This window comes from Carassius gibelio, chromosome A20 (assembly GCF_023724105.1).
Source record: "Carassius gibelio isolate Cgi1373 ecotype wild population from Czech Republic chromosome A20, carGib1.2-hapl.c, whole genome shotgun sequence".
Lineage (NCBI taxonomy): Eukaryota > Metazoa > Chordata > Actinopteri > Cypriniformes > Cyprinidae > Carassius > Carassius gibelio.
Window position 1 is genome coordinate 14150544 of NC_068390.1, and position 15346 is coordinate 14165889.

The 15346-nt window shown below is 38.6% G+C and overlaps 1 protein-coding gene across 4 annotated transcripts in view; it reads right to left on the bottom strand.

The window, feature by feature from the left end:
* LOC127938164 (nesprin-2) overlaps positions 1–15346 on the bottom strand; it is a 92503-nt gene that overhangs the window by 56900 nt on the left and 20257 nt on the right. For 3 of the 4 annotated variants that reach the window (XM_052534598.1, XM_052534596.1, XM_052534597.1), the window contains exons 1-17: positions 13768–13898; positions 11805–11986; positions 11099–11177; positions 10639–10748; positions 10361–10502; positions 10139–10290; positions 9562–9715; positions 8630–9234; positions 7777–7932; positions 7532–7682; positions 7208–7366; positions 6960–7127; positions 6293–6394; positions 5888–6091; positions 5233–5679; positions 3191–3445; positions 380–1642 (exon numbers count right to left, since the gene is read on the bottom strand). In XM_052534598.1, coding sequence (XP_052390558.1) covers positions 380–1642; positions 3191–3445; positions 5233–5679; positions 5888–6091; positions 6293–6394; positions 6960–7127; positions 7208–7366; positions 7532–7682; positions 7777–7932; positions 8630–9234; positions 9562–9715; positions 10139–10290; positions 10361–10502; positions 10639–10748; positions 11099–11177; positions 11805–11986; positions 13768–13842 — 4404 coding nt within the window. In that variant the 5' untranslated portion in view covers positions 13843–13898. Of the gene's footprint in view, positions 1–379; positions 1643–3190; positions 3446–5232; positions 5680–5887; positions 6092–6292; positions 6395–6959; positions 7128–7207; positions 7367–7531; positions 7683–7776; positions 7933–8629; positions 9235–9561; positions 9716–10138; positions 10291–10360; positions 10503–10638; positions 10749–11098; positions 11178–11804; positions 11987–13767; positions 13903–14047; positions 15299–15346 lie in introns of those variants that run through there. The other variant, XM_052534599.1, reaches the window with a different exon arrangement.

Sequence of the window (15346 nt, forward strand, 5' to 3'; positions counted from 1 at the left end):
TAATTGTCTCAGTGCAAATTATAGAGCTTTTAAACTCATTTCAATGATTTTCATTCACTGATATTCTTTAACCATTTGCTTCTTTGAAGGAATACTGTGAACGTTGTAAAACGTTACATGAAAAGGCATCTACTGAACATGAAAATAAATAATGTAATGCTGGTAGCAAAAGCACTGTGAGTTCACTACACATTATTATAAATGTTGTCCTCCTGAATTGTTAAATAAGTTTCAAAAGGTTTTGAATACCAAAAAGGCACATTAAAAACATTTCATTCAGGTACTGAACATGATCACCAAGGTTTTTGTGAATGACGACACATGAGATGTGCAATAGATTGGCCTATATTTTTGAAGAATTTAACTATGTGAATCCTACCTGCAAAGGGAAAGTGGCATCTGAATACTCTGTCCTCTGAGCTTCAGCATGGCTGAGTTGTAACTCTGATGGGACTGTGGTAGAAAATTGTGTTATACAGTCAGCTGTCACAACAGATGTAGAATCTTCTGGCATTAGTTTGGATTCCTTCGTATGTGTTGACTGTACGGTCTCCACTGCTGCTAAAACCATATCTGTGGTATTGATATTGGAGCCTCCGGCAAGTGAGATGCTAATGTTTTCAAAATGTCCATCCTCTGTTTCAGTTTGAGTCAAGGTCTCTTTCTGCACAGTGTCCACTGTTCGTTTGTTTTCTGTACTCAATGGCTTTGCGGTGTCTGGTTGACTGAAGTCTGAGGACACAGTCATTGTACTGACACAGGCCATATCTATGGCATCCGACGGCCTGACCTCAGAAGTCTGAAGGCTTTCTGAGTGAGTTGTGTTCTTTTCTTCACATTTACATGTGCTCAGCTTTTTATTACTGATATTGTTTGCTTTTTCTACACCAACTTGTTTTCTGTTCTTCTTCCTACCTTTAACACCTTTTGGAGGTTTTTGAAGTGCATTTGCTTCATTTGAAGGCTCTTCAAAGGTGATGTTGTCATCTTCATTATAACTCTCCAATATTGGCACATCCTGCTGGTGAAATACAGACCCTGACTCACTGCCTCCTCCACTGAGGACATACATTTGGCTTGCTGCTTCTGCATCAGTGACTTCATTTTGCTTCTCTTTTTCATTTTTTTGAACATCAGCCTCTATGATCTCAGGGGTTTGGGGTTCATCAGAAGAGCTTATTACAGCATGTTCTTCATCTACAGCTACATCAACATTTGGTCTGACTTCCAAGAGTTTCAATCCATCCTCTGATGTCTCTGCAGTCCCATCATGAACAACTGAAACAGTATCCCATTTAACTGAAGAAGCTGGGACAGGTTGTGTCAGTGGGATCTGGTTGGGTTTGGTAAGATCAGAGTCCAGCACTATGGTAAAGACAGGCTTTAGTGATTCACAGGATGAGCCATGTGTGAATTTGCTGTCATCTTCTCTTAATACAGATCCAGTTTCATCCCTCTCTTTAGATCGAGACATGAACTGCTGCTTATTGGTGTCGTGGTCCGATGGAAGGTTCTCAACATCTTTGGTTGCTTGTTCTTCTGAACAAGGTGATATATGTTTGGTTTTACTTACTTTCTTTGAGGGCAAGAATTTTATATCCATACGCTCTATATCACTCGACCATTCACTGTCAGTGACAACCTGCAAAATAAAACATAACTACTATGACCCAACAACATTAATAAACTTAATTCAGCAATATATGTGTTTTTATTCAACTCCTGGGCATTTTTTATATCATTTTTACCTTTTTTCTTAATATAAAACTGTAATACTGCATACTTTTTGTCCAGTACAATTGTCATTGTTTTAAATAGTCTACATCAATCAGCTTTTATTTGTTGGTATGTTAATGGCTTTGCATAAATGTAATTGTTCCAATCTTGGTGTTAATTTTGATCTGCAATTGATGTTTGATGCCCATAATAAATGGTCTCGAAAGCTGCATTTTTCCACCAAATGAAATAGCCAGACGTCGATCTTCTCTATCATTGCCTGATGCAGAAAAGCTTATCCCTGCCTTTGTTATGTTGATGCTTGATTATTTAATTGCTCTTTATTTTGGTATATAAGATATTTCAAATATTTTCTGAATTCGGCTGTGCGCACAACTGCTCGTCAGCAAATTTCCCGATACTTTAACATGCATTGGTTTCCATTATATGTACGTACTAAATAAAAAATGTTGGTTCTAACATTTAAAACTATTCATGGCACAGCCCCTGTAACTTATCTTCTGACTAAGTTGCATCTTATACTCCGAAATTCACTCACTCCAACAAAAGTTATTTTAAAAGCTTAAAGTAAAAACAGTAATATTTAGAAATTATGGCATCAGCATGCGCACGATCCAGTGTGCCACATTTTCCAATTCTCCATGTAAACCATTCCTGAGAAACCATCAGCCAGAGCAGTATAATGCTGATAATGTATTCTAAAGATAAGCTATGGCATCAGAAATGCACCTGATTGTACTAATGTGCCACAAAGCAAAACAAGGAACATCCAGTAATTTTCTCAGAGAGCAGGTAAAAACAAGCACTTAAAAGCAATGAGGTGCCCAACTACAATAATGGCCCTAGACGCAGAGCAGAGTGGGTACTCCATTTAGAAGGTTTTAGCTAGGATAGAGTGATTCTGTGCCCACGCCACAGTGGTACACTCAATGACATTTCTCCAGCCGCCCAAAAACCAGACCCAGAAAGAAAAAGCAAGTGCGCGCCTGTCAAAGAATAATTGCAGACAAGAGATTTCTGTTAATTTGACAAATTCTATCATTGTTTACTCACCCTCAACTCATTCTGAACCGATTTCATACAGGTTTGGAACAATAAAAGGCAACTGATATTGTTTAATTGTACTTTATAAGGCCCCAATCAGATAGAAAACACAAGTTTAAAAATACAAGGTGACTTTTTTTATTTAGAAAAGAGCAATGTTCCTAGGCTACCACTGAATCAGCTGTCCTGTCAGTTTAAACAAGGATTATAGCGAGAGCACTCTGAACTCTTTGGTTTGCTCATAAGGAAACTGTCATATTAGCAGAAACAAAACAACAAAAACAACAACAACAACAACAACAAAAAAAGCCTCTCACTGCCAAAATGTGTTGTGTGTGATCAGGCACTAAATGTACCAAAACCTTTTTCTCCCTTAACACTTCTAGTGCAAAGGAGACACCACAACTACCTGAACTGACTGGAGCTCCTCTGTAGATACTCCAGGCGGCCGAGGTTTGATGCACTGAATGGAACACTGATCTGGATCAGAGTTCCCTTCCTGAGTCCTCTCATCTTCCAAGATCTTCCTCAGGGCTGTTGTTTTTCCAAACAGCGTCTGAACATCTTGGGAGAGAGCAGTCTGTCCCTCTTGAAAGCAGCTTGCCTGCAGGACCTCAGACAGTTTCTCAGCCTCTAATAGGTTTCCTTTCACTTGTTCTGGAGCCTACCGAGAATCCACCAAAGCAGTTAGTCTCATTACATTATGCGACTGGAGAAGGCTAATATTCAATACTTTGAAAACTAATAATTTGAAAAGGATCAAACTATAACCCTGGAGAGGTTTTAGTAATAAATTAACATTACATTAACACAATTACATGTAAACAGGACTGTGCAGCAGATAAAGATGTTTGAGAACCTTCTATGGCGTTACATTTATTACTGCAAATTAAACACCTAATATATTATTGTCAATAATATAACAACATACAAACCAGATTCCAAAAAAAATGGACACTGTACAAATTGTTAGTAAAAAAGTAATGGAATAATTTACGAATCCTGTATTTTATTCACAATAGAATATAGATAACATATCAAATGTTGAAAGTGAGACATTTTGAAATGTTATGCCAAATATTGGATCATTTTGGATTTAATGAGAGATACACATTACAAAAAAGTTGGGACAGGTAGCAATAAGAGGCCGGAAAAGTTAAATGTACATATAAGGAACAGCTGGAGGACCAACTCGCAACTTATTAGGTCAACTGGCAACATGACTGGGTATAAAAGAGTCTCTCAGACTGGCAGTGTCTCTCAGAAGTCAAGATGGGCAGAGGATCACCAATTCCCCCAATGCTGCGGCAAAAAATAGTGGAGCTATATTAGAAAGGAGTTTCTCAGAGAAAAATTGCGAAGAGTTTGAAGTTATCATCATCTACAGTGCATAATAACATCTAAAGATTCAGAGAATCTGGAACAATCTCTGTGTGTAAGGGTCAAGGCCGGAAAACCATACTGGAGGCCCATGATCTTCGGGCCCTTAGACGGCACTGCTTCACATACAGTAATGCTACTGTAATGAAAATCACAACATGGGCTCAGGAATACTTCCAGAAAACATTGTCAGTGATAACATTCCACCGTCCCATTCGCTGTAGCCATATCTCAACATGATCTAGAAGCGCAGGCTTTTCCTCTGTGCCAAGGCTCATTTAAAATGGACTATGGCAAAGTGGGAAACTGTTCTGTGGTCAGACGAATCCAAATTGAAAATTCTTTTTGGAATAACTGGGAAGCCATGTCATCCAGACTAAAGAGGACAAGGACTTAGTTGTTATCAGAGCTCAGTTCAGAATGCTGCATCTCTGATGGTATGGAGTTGCATGAGTGCATGTGGCATGGGCAGCTTACAAATGTGGAAATCAATGCCAGTGTATGCAAGATCTATAACAACATATGCTCCCATCCAAACATCGTCTCTTTTAGGGAAGACCTTGCATTTTCCAACATGACAATGCCAGACCACATACTGCATCAATTACAACATCATGCCTGCATAGAAGAAGGATCCGGGTACTGAAATGAACAGCCTGCAGTCCAGATCTTTCACCCATAGAAAACATTTGGCACATCATAAAGAGGAAGATGCGACAAAGAAGGGGATGCCACACAGTGGTAAACATGGCCTTGTCACAACTTTTTTGAGATGTGTTTATGCCATGAAATTTAAAATCAACTTTTTTTCCCTTAAAATGATACAATTTCTCAGTTTAAACATTTGATGTCATCTAATTTGTATTCTGAATAAAAAATAGAAATTTGAAACTTCCACATCATTGCATTCTGTTTTTATCCACAATTTGTACAGTGTCCCAACTTTTTTGGAATCGGGTTTGTAGTATAATATAATATAACTTATGTTCATAATTTTCATATTTCAGTTCAGGCCACTTAAAAAATGCATACTCCCTTTGAGAACAAACATACCCTTGACAAGAAAATTACCTGCACTGCTGTGCGGTCATCTTCTTCTAGTGTGATCTGTCTGTTTTCATCTTCAGAAACCTGAAAATCACCCTTCAGATGCAGTTCACTGGACCAGCTGCAGGCCTGCTCTTTGAAGTCTTTCAACTCAAGAAGAGGGTCTTGTGTCTGGCCTCTGTGTGACTGTTCCTCTGCTTTACCATTAGACACACACTGTATCTCAGGCGCAGTATCTTCGTTTTTCTGCGGCTTGATGTTCTTGGGATTTTCAGGTCTGTTGGGGTTCATCGCTTGCTCTCTTTTCTCTATGACCAGCTCTCTAGCCGTGCAAATGCTTTCTTGAAGTTGAGCTCCACCTTCAGCCAGCGCCTGCAGGTTTTCTAGACCTGCAATGCTGGAAAGAAGATTTATCTGCTGCAGTAATGCATCGGCCTGCTCTGCCTCTGCTAGCAGATCCTCCGATAAACCCTGTCAGTAAAAATGGTAGGATTAGCTAATGAAAAAAAACTTTTTTGGCTGAACTGATTGAGGGTTTAAATGAACTGAAATTCAAGTACAGTATGTGACAGAGCCACTGAGCAAATGAAGACCAAAATGGGCCAAAACTGAACTTCACTGAACAGCTGCATTACATTTGACTGTGTTCACAGCTTATTCTTAAAGCATAAACCTTCACCTGGATGGTGTTGAAGACCTGTGGGCTTTCAGATGTGGTCAGTGAGGTAAGTGCATTTGTGATAGTTTGAATGGAGGACAGGTGATCTGTAATATCAGACGCCACCTTCCCTTTGGCAGCTTCCAGCTGTCTGAAAACATCACTGGCCTCAGAAAAGAGCTCCTTCACCTCTGCCATCTTCTTTCTCAGCTGGCTCTCAATCACCTTGAAAAACAAACTCGTGAATTTGCTAAAATCTGAAGATTTGTTAAAGAGCTAGACTGGTTAATGCTAATTAATACATGAGGTTTACCTACAGGACACAGCATATCACATCATTTCTACATACAAATGTCATTACACATTCTCTAGCATTAATTCAATAAATAAGCATTGTGAAAACTGGCTGATGTGTCTGAAACTCACCTGCAGCTCCAGTGGGAACTCACGACTCTGCAAAAGCTTCTGGATCTCGGATGATCTGCGATGGAAATGTTCAATGTTCTCCTCTTGAATCCTGAGCTCATCCTGTGCAAAACAATTATATTCATGTTATTATCAAAGAATTCACCATTTATGCAAGTCTAATATACATACGAAACATCAAAACTGTTCAAAAGCTTGGGGTTAATAAGTTAAATAATTAAATAATTAGTTACACAATTCTAATATCCTGATTTGCTGCTCAAGAAACATGTCTTATTATTATCAGTGCTGAAAACAGCTGCGCTAACAGCTTAATATTTTTGTGGAAACCGTAATACATATTTTCCTTTTTCCGAATTCTTTGATTAAGAGAAAGATCAAAATAATTTAATATTTAGTAACATTTCATATGTCCTTATTTTCTTTTGATCATTTTAACGTGTCCTTTATTTCAAAGAAAAATCTTGCCGACCCCAAACTTTTGAATGGTAGTGTAAACATCACTAACAATATCATGTTTCTTTTCCATGGATGTTCAGTTGATGAATTTATTTATGAAGTTATAATGATATATTTTTTCTAATTTATCCCCCAAAATACCCCCAATTCTAAAATAAGTGTATTTGAAAGTTATACCTAAAATTGTTTACAACCTAAAAAAGTTTACCTCCATGACAGACACGTCCTGCTCTGTCTGAAAGGGTTTTGACTGAGCAAGTGTCATCAGCTTTTGGGCGCTCCAGCCCTCCACCTCTCCAGCCAACAGCAGGAGTTTTTCCCAAAGAGAAAAGCCAGCTTGAAGGTTGTCCAGATGACAGTCTGTTTTCTCAGTAACCTGAAATAGTAGGTTAATGTCAATACTGTACATTATTAGAGAAAGAGAGTGAGAAATTTGACTTTACTGAGGAAACATACATCAAGCCAGCGGTCCATGAGGGAATCGGCCTCACTCTCAAATGGAGTGTCAGCACAGTCTGGGATCCTTCTCATCAGAGACTGCATCTGACGACACACAGATCTCAACTCCTCCACCCCGTCCCCAAGACCACCGAGATCTGACTTTATACTGCTCACCTGCACACACATACACACATATGAATTGCACACACATACACACATATGAATTTCAAAATATCAATCTGCAGTTGAAAATAATCTAAAACGATGCAGTTAATACTGCCATCTGCAGTCCACCGGGAATGGAAGCCATGTACCCAGTATCTTCCAGTAACTTTGTACCTTACTGATCAGGAGCTGCAGGTTGTCTTTGCCTATATAGGAGGCCTGATCACCAATAGTCTGCTCTGCTTTCTGCAAAATGCTGCCCAAGTGATTTCGGCAGCTCTGGAACTTCTTCAGCAGTTCAGTCAGAGAGACACACTGTTCACGACTGAAATAGAAGTATGAAAGCAATGGGTCCATTTTGCAAGATGGCATTTGACAAAGAGCTTTCCTACTGTACGATCATGTGCATTTGTCGTCACCTCTCTGTGACTGCTCTGTGTGCATTTTCCCATTGCGTCTGCAGCTCGCTGATGCCTCTCTCTGAGGTGCTTGTCTGTGCGCAAGTATTTCTCAGATCCTTAATCTCTGAGCGTATTGAAACCAGTTTACTCTCCATGTCTGTCATGAAGCGTAACCTGAGAAAGAGAGAGACACTGGTGAGACAGAGACAGAGGCATGTCGTCTTCTTTATTGTAACCAATTTAAAGTTAGAAAATTCTTAGAATTCATTCCACATTTTACTATCCGAAATGGATCAAATATAGGTGTTACTGTGAGAAAGCACTCATGCATCAATCATTATTTTATATTATCTCCAAACAGTACATATATACAGTATATATTGTGGTGAAAGTTCATTCTATTTTATATTGTACATTACAACGGTTATTTTAATTGACTTAACTAGTAACTTGTTTTTGTATGAATTAAAAATCTAATTAAATTGAGTTAAACTAAATCTGCTTAGAAATACAGAGATATACCTTAATTTTTTTATTAATATTGTATATTGTAACTGTTATTTTAATGACCATAATCAGCACCTTGTTATAATAAAGTTAAATAAATAAAAAAACTAGTAATGTTAATTTAAAAAATTGCAATATACAATATCAAATTAATTAAATGTAAACATTTAAATGGTTTAATGCAAAACATGAGGAAAAAGAAGCAATCCTGACTTTTTTCAACTGTATATTGCAATTGTTATTTTAATATACATTACTAGCATTTTTTTATTCATTTAATTTAGCATTGAAAATACTGCATGCAAAACAAAGAAATAATTTAAAAAAAAAACAGAAAAGCAGTCCTGTTTTAAAGTCTGCTGACCTGTGCTGTAGTGCAGGAAGTGTGGGCTCCTTCAGCCCCTGTTTTTCAAGTGCTGTCAGCACCTCCCTCAGGGCGACCTGAAGGCCCATCCTCTTCCTACCGAATGCTCTGTCCCTCTGTTCTCCCTCCATTCTTCCTATCCCTCCTCTGTCAGACTGCTTCAGATCTACAGCCACTCTGGCCTCGACCTCTTCGACATGCAGAGCCAGAGCTGAAACCATCTCATGACAGCTGCCTGGTTTATCATCCAGAGTTATTCTCATACCAGCATCATCCAGAAATTGGTCTAACTGAAAAGATTCATCCCTGGCCTGCTGAAGGCTTTGCCGGATGGAGACTAAACTGTGATCTGATGCGTTGCGAACTGCACTGATTTTGGCATTCATCTGCTGGAGATGGGACAGGAGGTTCACGAGGCGCACCAGGGCTGATTCACTCTTTCTCAGACATTGTCTTTGCTGGTCCAAGCATTTTGTGCAGTTGTGAAGCGTTTGCTGCAGAGGAAGATGAGCTTGGAGCTCAATGGGACTCAAATGAGCAGCATCACTAACTGAACCATCACTCTGAAGCAGAAACAGCTCCTTCTCGATACTTTCATCTAGACGCTGAACAAAGAACAGAGAAGTCAGTTTGAACATGCATCGGTCCATGTTTGGTACATTACACAAATATTGAAATGTATGCTTTGAATGAGGAAGCAAACATTTCTTCTAGGAAAGTCCAGCATTTTAGATTTCCCCCCCCCTGTGAAATGTCCCAAAAAAAAACAAGACATGAAAAGGATATAAAATACACAATTAACTTGGGAAAATATTCACAAGCTGAACATTTTAATCATGTGTCAGTTGTCCAATTTGCTATTTGTGAGTTGAGAAAAACATTTAGATCTACATGTATCTGCAAGCACGAAGATGAATTTGAAGGATAATTACCTTTATTTCTTCATGTAGATTTTTGGGATCAGCAATGGCAAAGTTTCTAATATTTAGAGGTTTCTGACTAATCTGTTTGATCTGATCAGAAATCAGTCTGATCTTAATGTCTGTGGACTCCAGCAGCTCTACCGCAGTTTCAAGGGACTTCACCCTGAACAACATATAAAATAATATTATTATTGTGCCACTTACACCATGTCTTGAGGATATCTACACTGGACATGACAAGCAACTGTTGCAAATCATTTTAAACTGTGTGTTAGTATGTCATAAACAGAACAAAGCATCAAATTACTGTCAGGGATTTGTCATGTCACATCCAGTGTAGAAAGCATAAATTATTACAATGGTTTCTATAGTATTCTTGTGTAGACACTTTTGTTATACTTAACAGTATACTTGGCTAACAGTAGCTCTGCTCCAAAAGCTAGCAAGCTTCCTTGTAACATGGTCATAAAATCTTATAAGTGACAATTTTGGACCAGCTTTTGAACAACAACAACAACTCTGTGCACCACAGAAATAGAGCTCCACATGGGAGGATTGCAGGACATTCTGGAACCACATGTCTCACCTGGCCTGAAAACACATCTGTTGGTCCTTCCACTGTTGAATAAGCTGAGTTCGCTCCTGCACTATATTATAGCCATCTTCCATGTGCTGAGAATTCTGGGAATACTGAAGCTCAAACTCACACCACTGAGCCTCTGTGCGGTTCTTAAGATCCTAAATGAGCACACAGCTATTTGTATACAAAATGCACCCTAAATGCAAGGAAGTGGTGAAGGAGACTAACCAGTAGGTGCTGGAGTTGAGTTCTCAGTGAGTCAGCAGAGGTACTAGCATTGCTGCAGAGGCTGATGGGTAACTCTGATCCCAGCTGCTGACTGTTGTTGAGCAGCTGCAGCTGAAAGACTGACTGAACAGCACTGTAGCTACTGTAAAATGTAGGAGCATATAAGTTGCATATAGAAAGGTCCTAACATTGATTTTATATTAGATTTTTAGATAGTATTAACAGAGTAGGGAAATATATCAATTTCTTGAAGGTTCAGAAACTTCAAACGTGTTTACCTGCTCGGAGTTTCCACTGTGGTAACCTTCTCTTCCTGTGCTGAGCAGGGTTGGATGACGGTCCTCTCTGGAATCTGTTTGATCTCCGCAATGTTGGTCTGGACAACAGGCTATGAGAGAGAACAACCATAGCGTCATTACAAGTAGGGGTCAAACGACCCTAGAACAAGCCAATTCAATGTTCAGCTGCCCTAGCCCGTCTCAACAGATAACTCTTTTGAGCGGTCCTTGTGCTTAAAAAGGTCAACAACATCCAATCAGAGGTTTATTACAATGCTAACACTCCGCAGATCTGGAGCTCACAGATGCTCAAGTACCTGCTAGTGTAAAGTCATGCTGGTGTGAGATACTGAGAAAGAATAATAATTAAAAAAAATACCACATTCTTTAAAAATAGATGAAACAGTAATGTCACACACACACACACACACACACATATGCAGCACATGATCACGTGCACCTGTGAATGGTCGATGCGTAGGTCATCCAGCATTACAGTCTTTCTCAACAGGACACAATCCTTGATTGCTCCCCCCCTGCTGTGAACACACACATGCACATTTACTTATACTTATATAGTACTATAAACATTTATATAAAGCTAAATATAATTACTATATACTAAACCTAACACTTGAATACCGTGTATACAGTATGCTATGACATTGAGGCATGTACTGTACACAAGCACAAATACATAAGAGACAACCGTAAGTTTAGACTGTCTATAAGAAAGGCCAGAGTTTGAAAAAGACATGCAATAATATTGAAAATGTGGGGTTGTTAATATGTGTATGTTTTGTAAAGAAGTCTCTTATGCTCACTAAGACTGCGTTGATCAAAAATACATTAAAACAATACAATTATAATTTAGAATAATTATTTTCTAATTTCTAATTTAATCATCAGTGTCACATGAGCTTTTAGAAATCACTATGCTAAAATAATATGCTCATTTGGTGCTCCATAAAGAATGATTATTGTCAATCCTGAAAAAGCTGTAAAAACAGCATTTATTTGAAATAGATTTTTTTCTACTATTACACGTGTTTACGAAATGTGTATTTCTAAAATGTATACTGTATCAGAATATATATATTCAATAAAATATAGCTTAGATATTTTAATGATATAACCTCAAAATTTCCACACTGTTTCTTACGTACCTATCCTGGCATGGTGCCAAGTCACTTGTGGAGTCTGTGCGGCATTGAACACTCTCCACCTTCTGTGTGTCTGTTCTCAGATGGGTGGGGCTTAGAAGAACACTCTCTCTGGGCTGCAGAGTCTCTGTAATTCTTCTCAAGGCTTCCAGATGCACTGACCGCTCAGCTGCTGTGGCACATACCTGAGGTGTAAACCAAAAACAAACTAATTCCAAACTCTTTGACAATAATGATTTAATTAAAAAAAATTGTCTATCACAAAAAATATTTTGAAAAAGATATTACAATCATGGTATGGGGATTAACATCAAGGTTTACATTAATGGGAGTTAATATCAGTCAGCATAAAATCTTCTTTGTGGTGGATGCATAATGGCCATTTCAAAAGAGTGCTGAAGTAATGAGGGTTGCTAACTTGGCTAGCTGGTTGTGACTAGAGAGAAATGCATGCAAAATGTGATATAAAGATTAACTTAAAACAAGAAACGGTCTATATCAACCTGTCTAAACATGCATGCAGTCAATAAATGATCCCAGTTACAACAAAATCAACCCTTGATGATTATAAAACGATAAAACTGAGTTTTAAATAAAAACTACTGAATTAGATTTAAGAACTTTCAGAGACTTGATGGACAGGAATAGACTACATAAACTGATAGAGCATCCATGTAGTTAGTAAAAGTTACAGATACTGAGCAAAGAAAAGACTAATTTGGATTTAATGCATTTATGTTCACATGCAGAGGCACGTAGATTAAGGAATGTGTTAGCTGCACACACACAGAATTACACTGACTAAACAGGACAGGGTGATATATATGGTAGATCCATCAAAAGATACCATGATTTAATAAATGCTGGGACAAAGTGACCTAAGAACCAAAGTGGCAATGGTCAATCATGCCAGCTGATCTACCCAGTATCAGAATATACCAATGGTTAGTAAACAAAAAACTAAATAGATTAAATACATGCACTGTATCACATTTTACTATATATAACTGTATACATGTACATTTTAAAATGAAGCCTGTGTGCAAACATGCATAATTTAAGATTTATTAAAAATAATAAATACATGTCCACTTGTTTTAATTATGCACCATGTGGGCCAACCCCCATTGTACTTTGCCATGTTGAAATGAAATTAACCAAAATTAGGGATGCAACGATACCATTTTTTCAGAACTGATCCGATCCCGAAAATTCTGAGTATCTGCCGATATTAGCGATACTAGCAGTTTTTTTTTTTTTTTAAATCAGAGTAGATTTTCTATACTTCTCTGTGGTGACCTGATCATCACTCTTTTGTGTTAATCACAATCTACATGTACACAAAAATAACAAATGAAAAAAATATATAATCATAATTATGAAAAAAAAATACTATTATAAACTAGGTTAGTGCATAATTCAGCAGGAAAAGATACACTAGATTCTAGAAAAATCATGGGTGCACAATAATTTTATAAAATCTAGTGAAATATTTTATTTACAAATAAAAGTGAATAAGTCTCAAATTTGGTAAAATGTCACACATTGCTTTTCTTTGTATTGTTGTAAAATACATTCATGAAAAAACAAGTATATACATTTATATAGAAATGTAAAAGACGTTTCTTTTAAATGTATAGCGCAGTAATAAAGACATGGAATAAATGGGACAGAACAGAGTCTCGTCTGAACGATACCCAATCCGCAGAAAATGCCAGTATCGGAGCAAATACCGATCCTGAGTATCAAATCGATGCATCCCTACCCAAAATGTTAATGCTAACTAAAGACCAAATAGAATGCACCTTTAAAACTTTTCAGGGAAACGTAAATGGCATATAAAAGAGTAAATCGCAAGCATAACCTGGACCAATCACAGCAATCCAGTTCTGATGTTTTGAGTTTACGACTGTACGGAGCAGCATACACCAATGCACAGCTAGAAGGACCATGATCTCTCTCTTACCTCCCACTGGGCCCTGACTGACTGAGAGAGGAGATCCATGTCTCTGAGCTGGGCATCAGAGCAGAAAAACCCCATTCCCTTCACAGCTTCTAGAAACGTCTCCAACACTTTAGGTCTGAGAAGACGTGACACTGCCTATAGAATAAATTAAAAAAAATCACAAGTCATTAACAGCTTATGTGTATGTGTTTTGACCAAACATGTGTGTTATTTTTTTTATCCATTCATTGATTGCAAATATATATTGGATTGAAAAATATAGATTTTTAAATGGCCTCGCCTGATTTTTCTTGGCTTGTTTTTTAGATTTGTCTCTGGCACTTATCACAGTGATGACATCCTGTATATGTTCACGCAGGTGCTCTTTGGCTTGATCCAGTCTGCTCCTGGCCAAAGCCTGAGCTCTAGCATACACCTCATTCTGTACCGGGACATGGGGAACACCTGGAGCCTCTGATGGCTCTGGAAAGCTGTGACTTTTGTATAGAACAGATTGTCTTTGGTGTAGAGTCGTCAGGGAGGTCTGAGGCTGGCATTTTGTTGGTGAACCAAGGTGCTGCTTGATTGGCATTGTTTGTTGAGTCACTGTTACCCGTGTATGCAAAGTGCTTGGGTAGGATGCAAGAGAGGTTACAGACAGAGTTTGTGAAGGCTCATTGGGCTGAGGAAACCTGTGACTTTTGACAAAAACCCTTTGTCTTTGGTCTGGGGTCACCAAGGAGGTCTGAGGTTGCCATTTTGGCGGTGAACCAAGATTCTGCTCGACTGGCATTCTTAGTTCAGTCATGGTAACCGGTGTAAGCGATGTGCTTGGTATGGACATAGTTGAAGATGGAGACTCTCGAGGGTTTGATTGTTCAGTGCCACTGATTTGGCTTGACTCTACAGAGATTACCTGAAGGTCTAATGGTTCAAAGTCCCTGGTTTCGCCTGATTCTACAGATTTAACCTGGAGAGAGTTTAATGGCATAAATCCACTGGTTTGGCTTGAGACAACCTGTAGCTCTGAAAGTATTAAGTTACTGGTACGGACTGGGTCTACAGAGGTAACCTGTAAAGTGTCTAAAGGTCCAAAGCCACTGTTTTGGCTTGAGTTTACTGAGGCGGCTTGAAGGTCTGATGGTCCAAAGCTACTGGTTAGGCTTGAGTCTACAACTTGAGTCTGGGGTTTCATCTGAACCTCCCTGCCAACAACAGATGACAACAAAGTCTGTTTGAGCTCTGCTTGTTGTACTTGGCATACAGCTTTTCTTTGGTCTTTCAGGGATTTATCATGATCCTGGGGGAGAACCTGGGGCTGTACGTCACTTGTGGCTTCGTACTGTGACTGCAGCTGAGAAGAATAGAGTTCTTGGCTCTCTGGAGAATGTTTGCTGCTTTTGGAAAATGTCTGATTCTGATGGTGTTGAATGGTTTCAACTTTGGATTCAGGCTGAGAATACGCCTGTACAAAAACCTTGGAAGCAGGCTGTGCACCTTTAGGCTGTCCTTCACACTTCACTCCAAGGGAACTGAGCATCTCGGTAACCTCCTGACAGACACACAGAAGAAAGTGAGAAGTTACAACATCATGATTGTA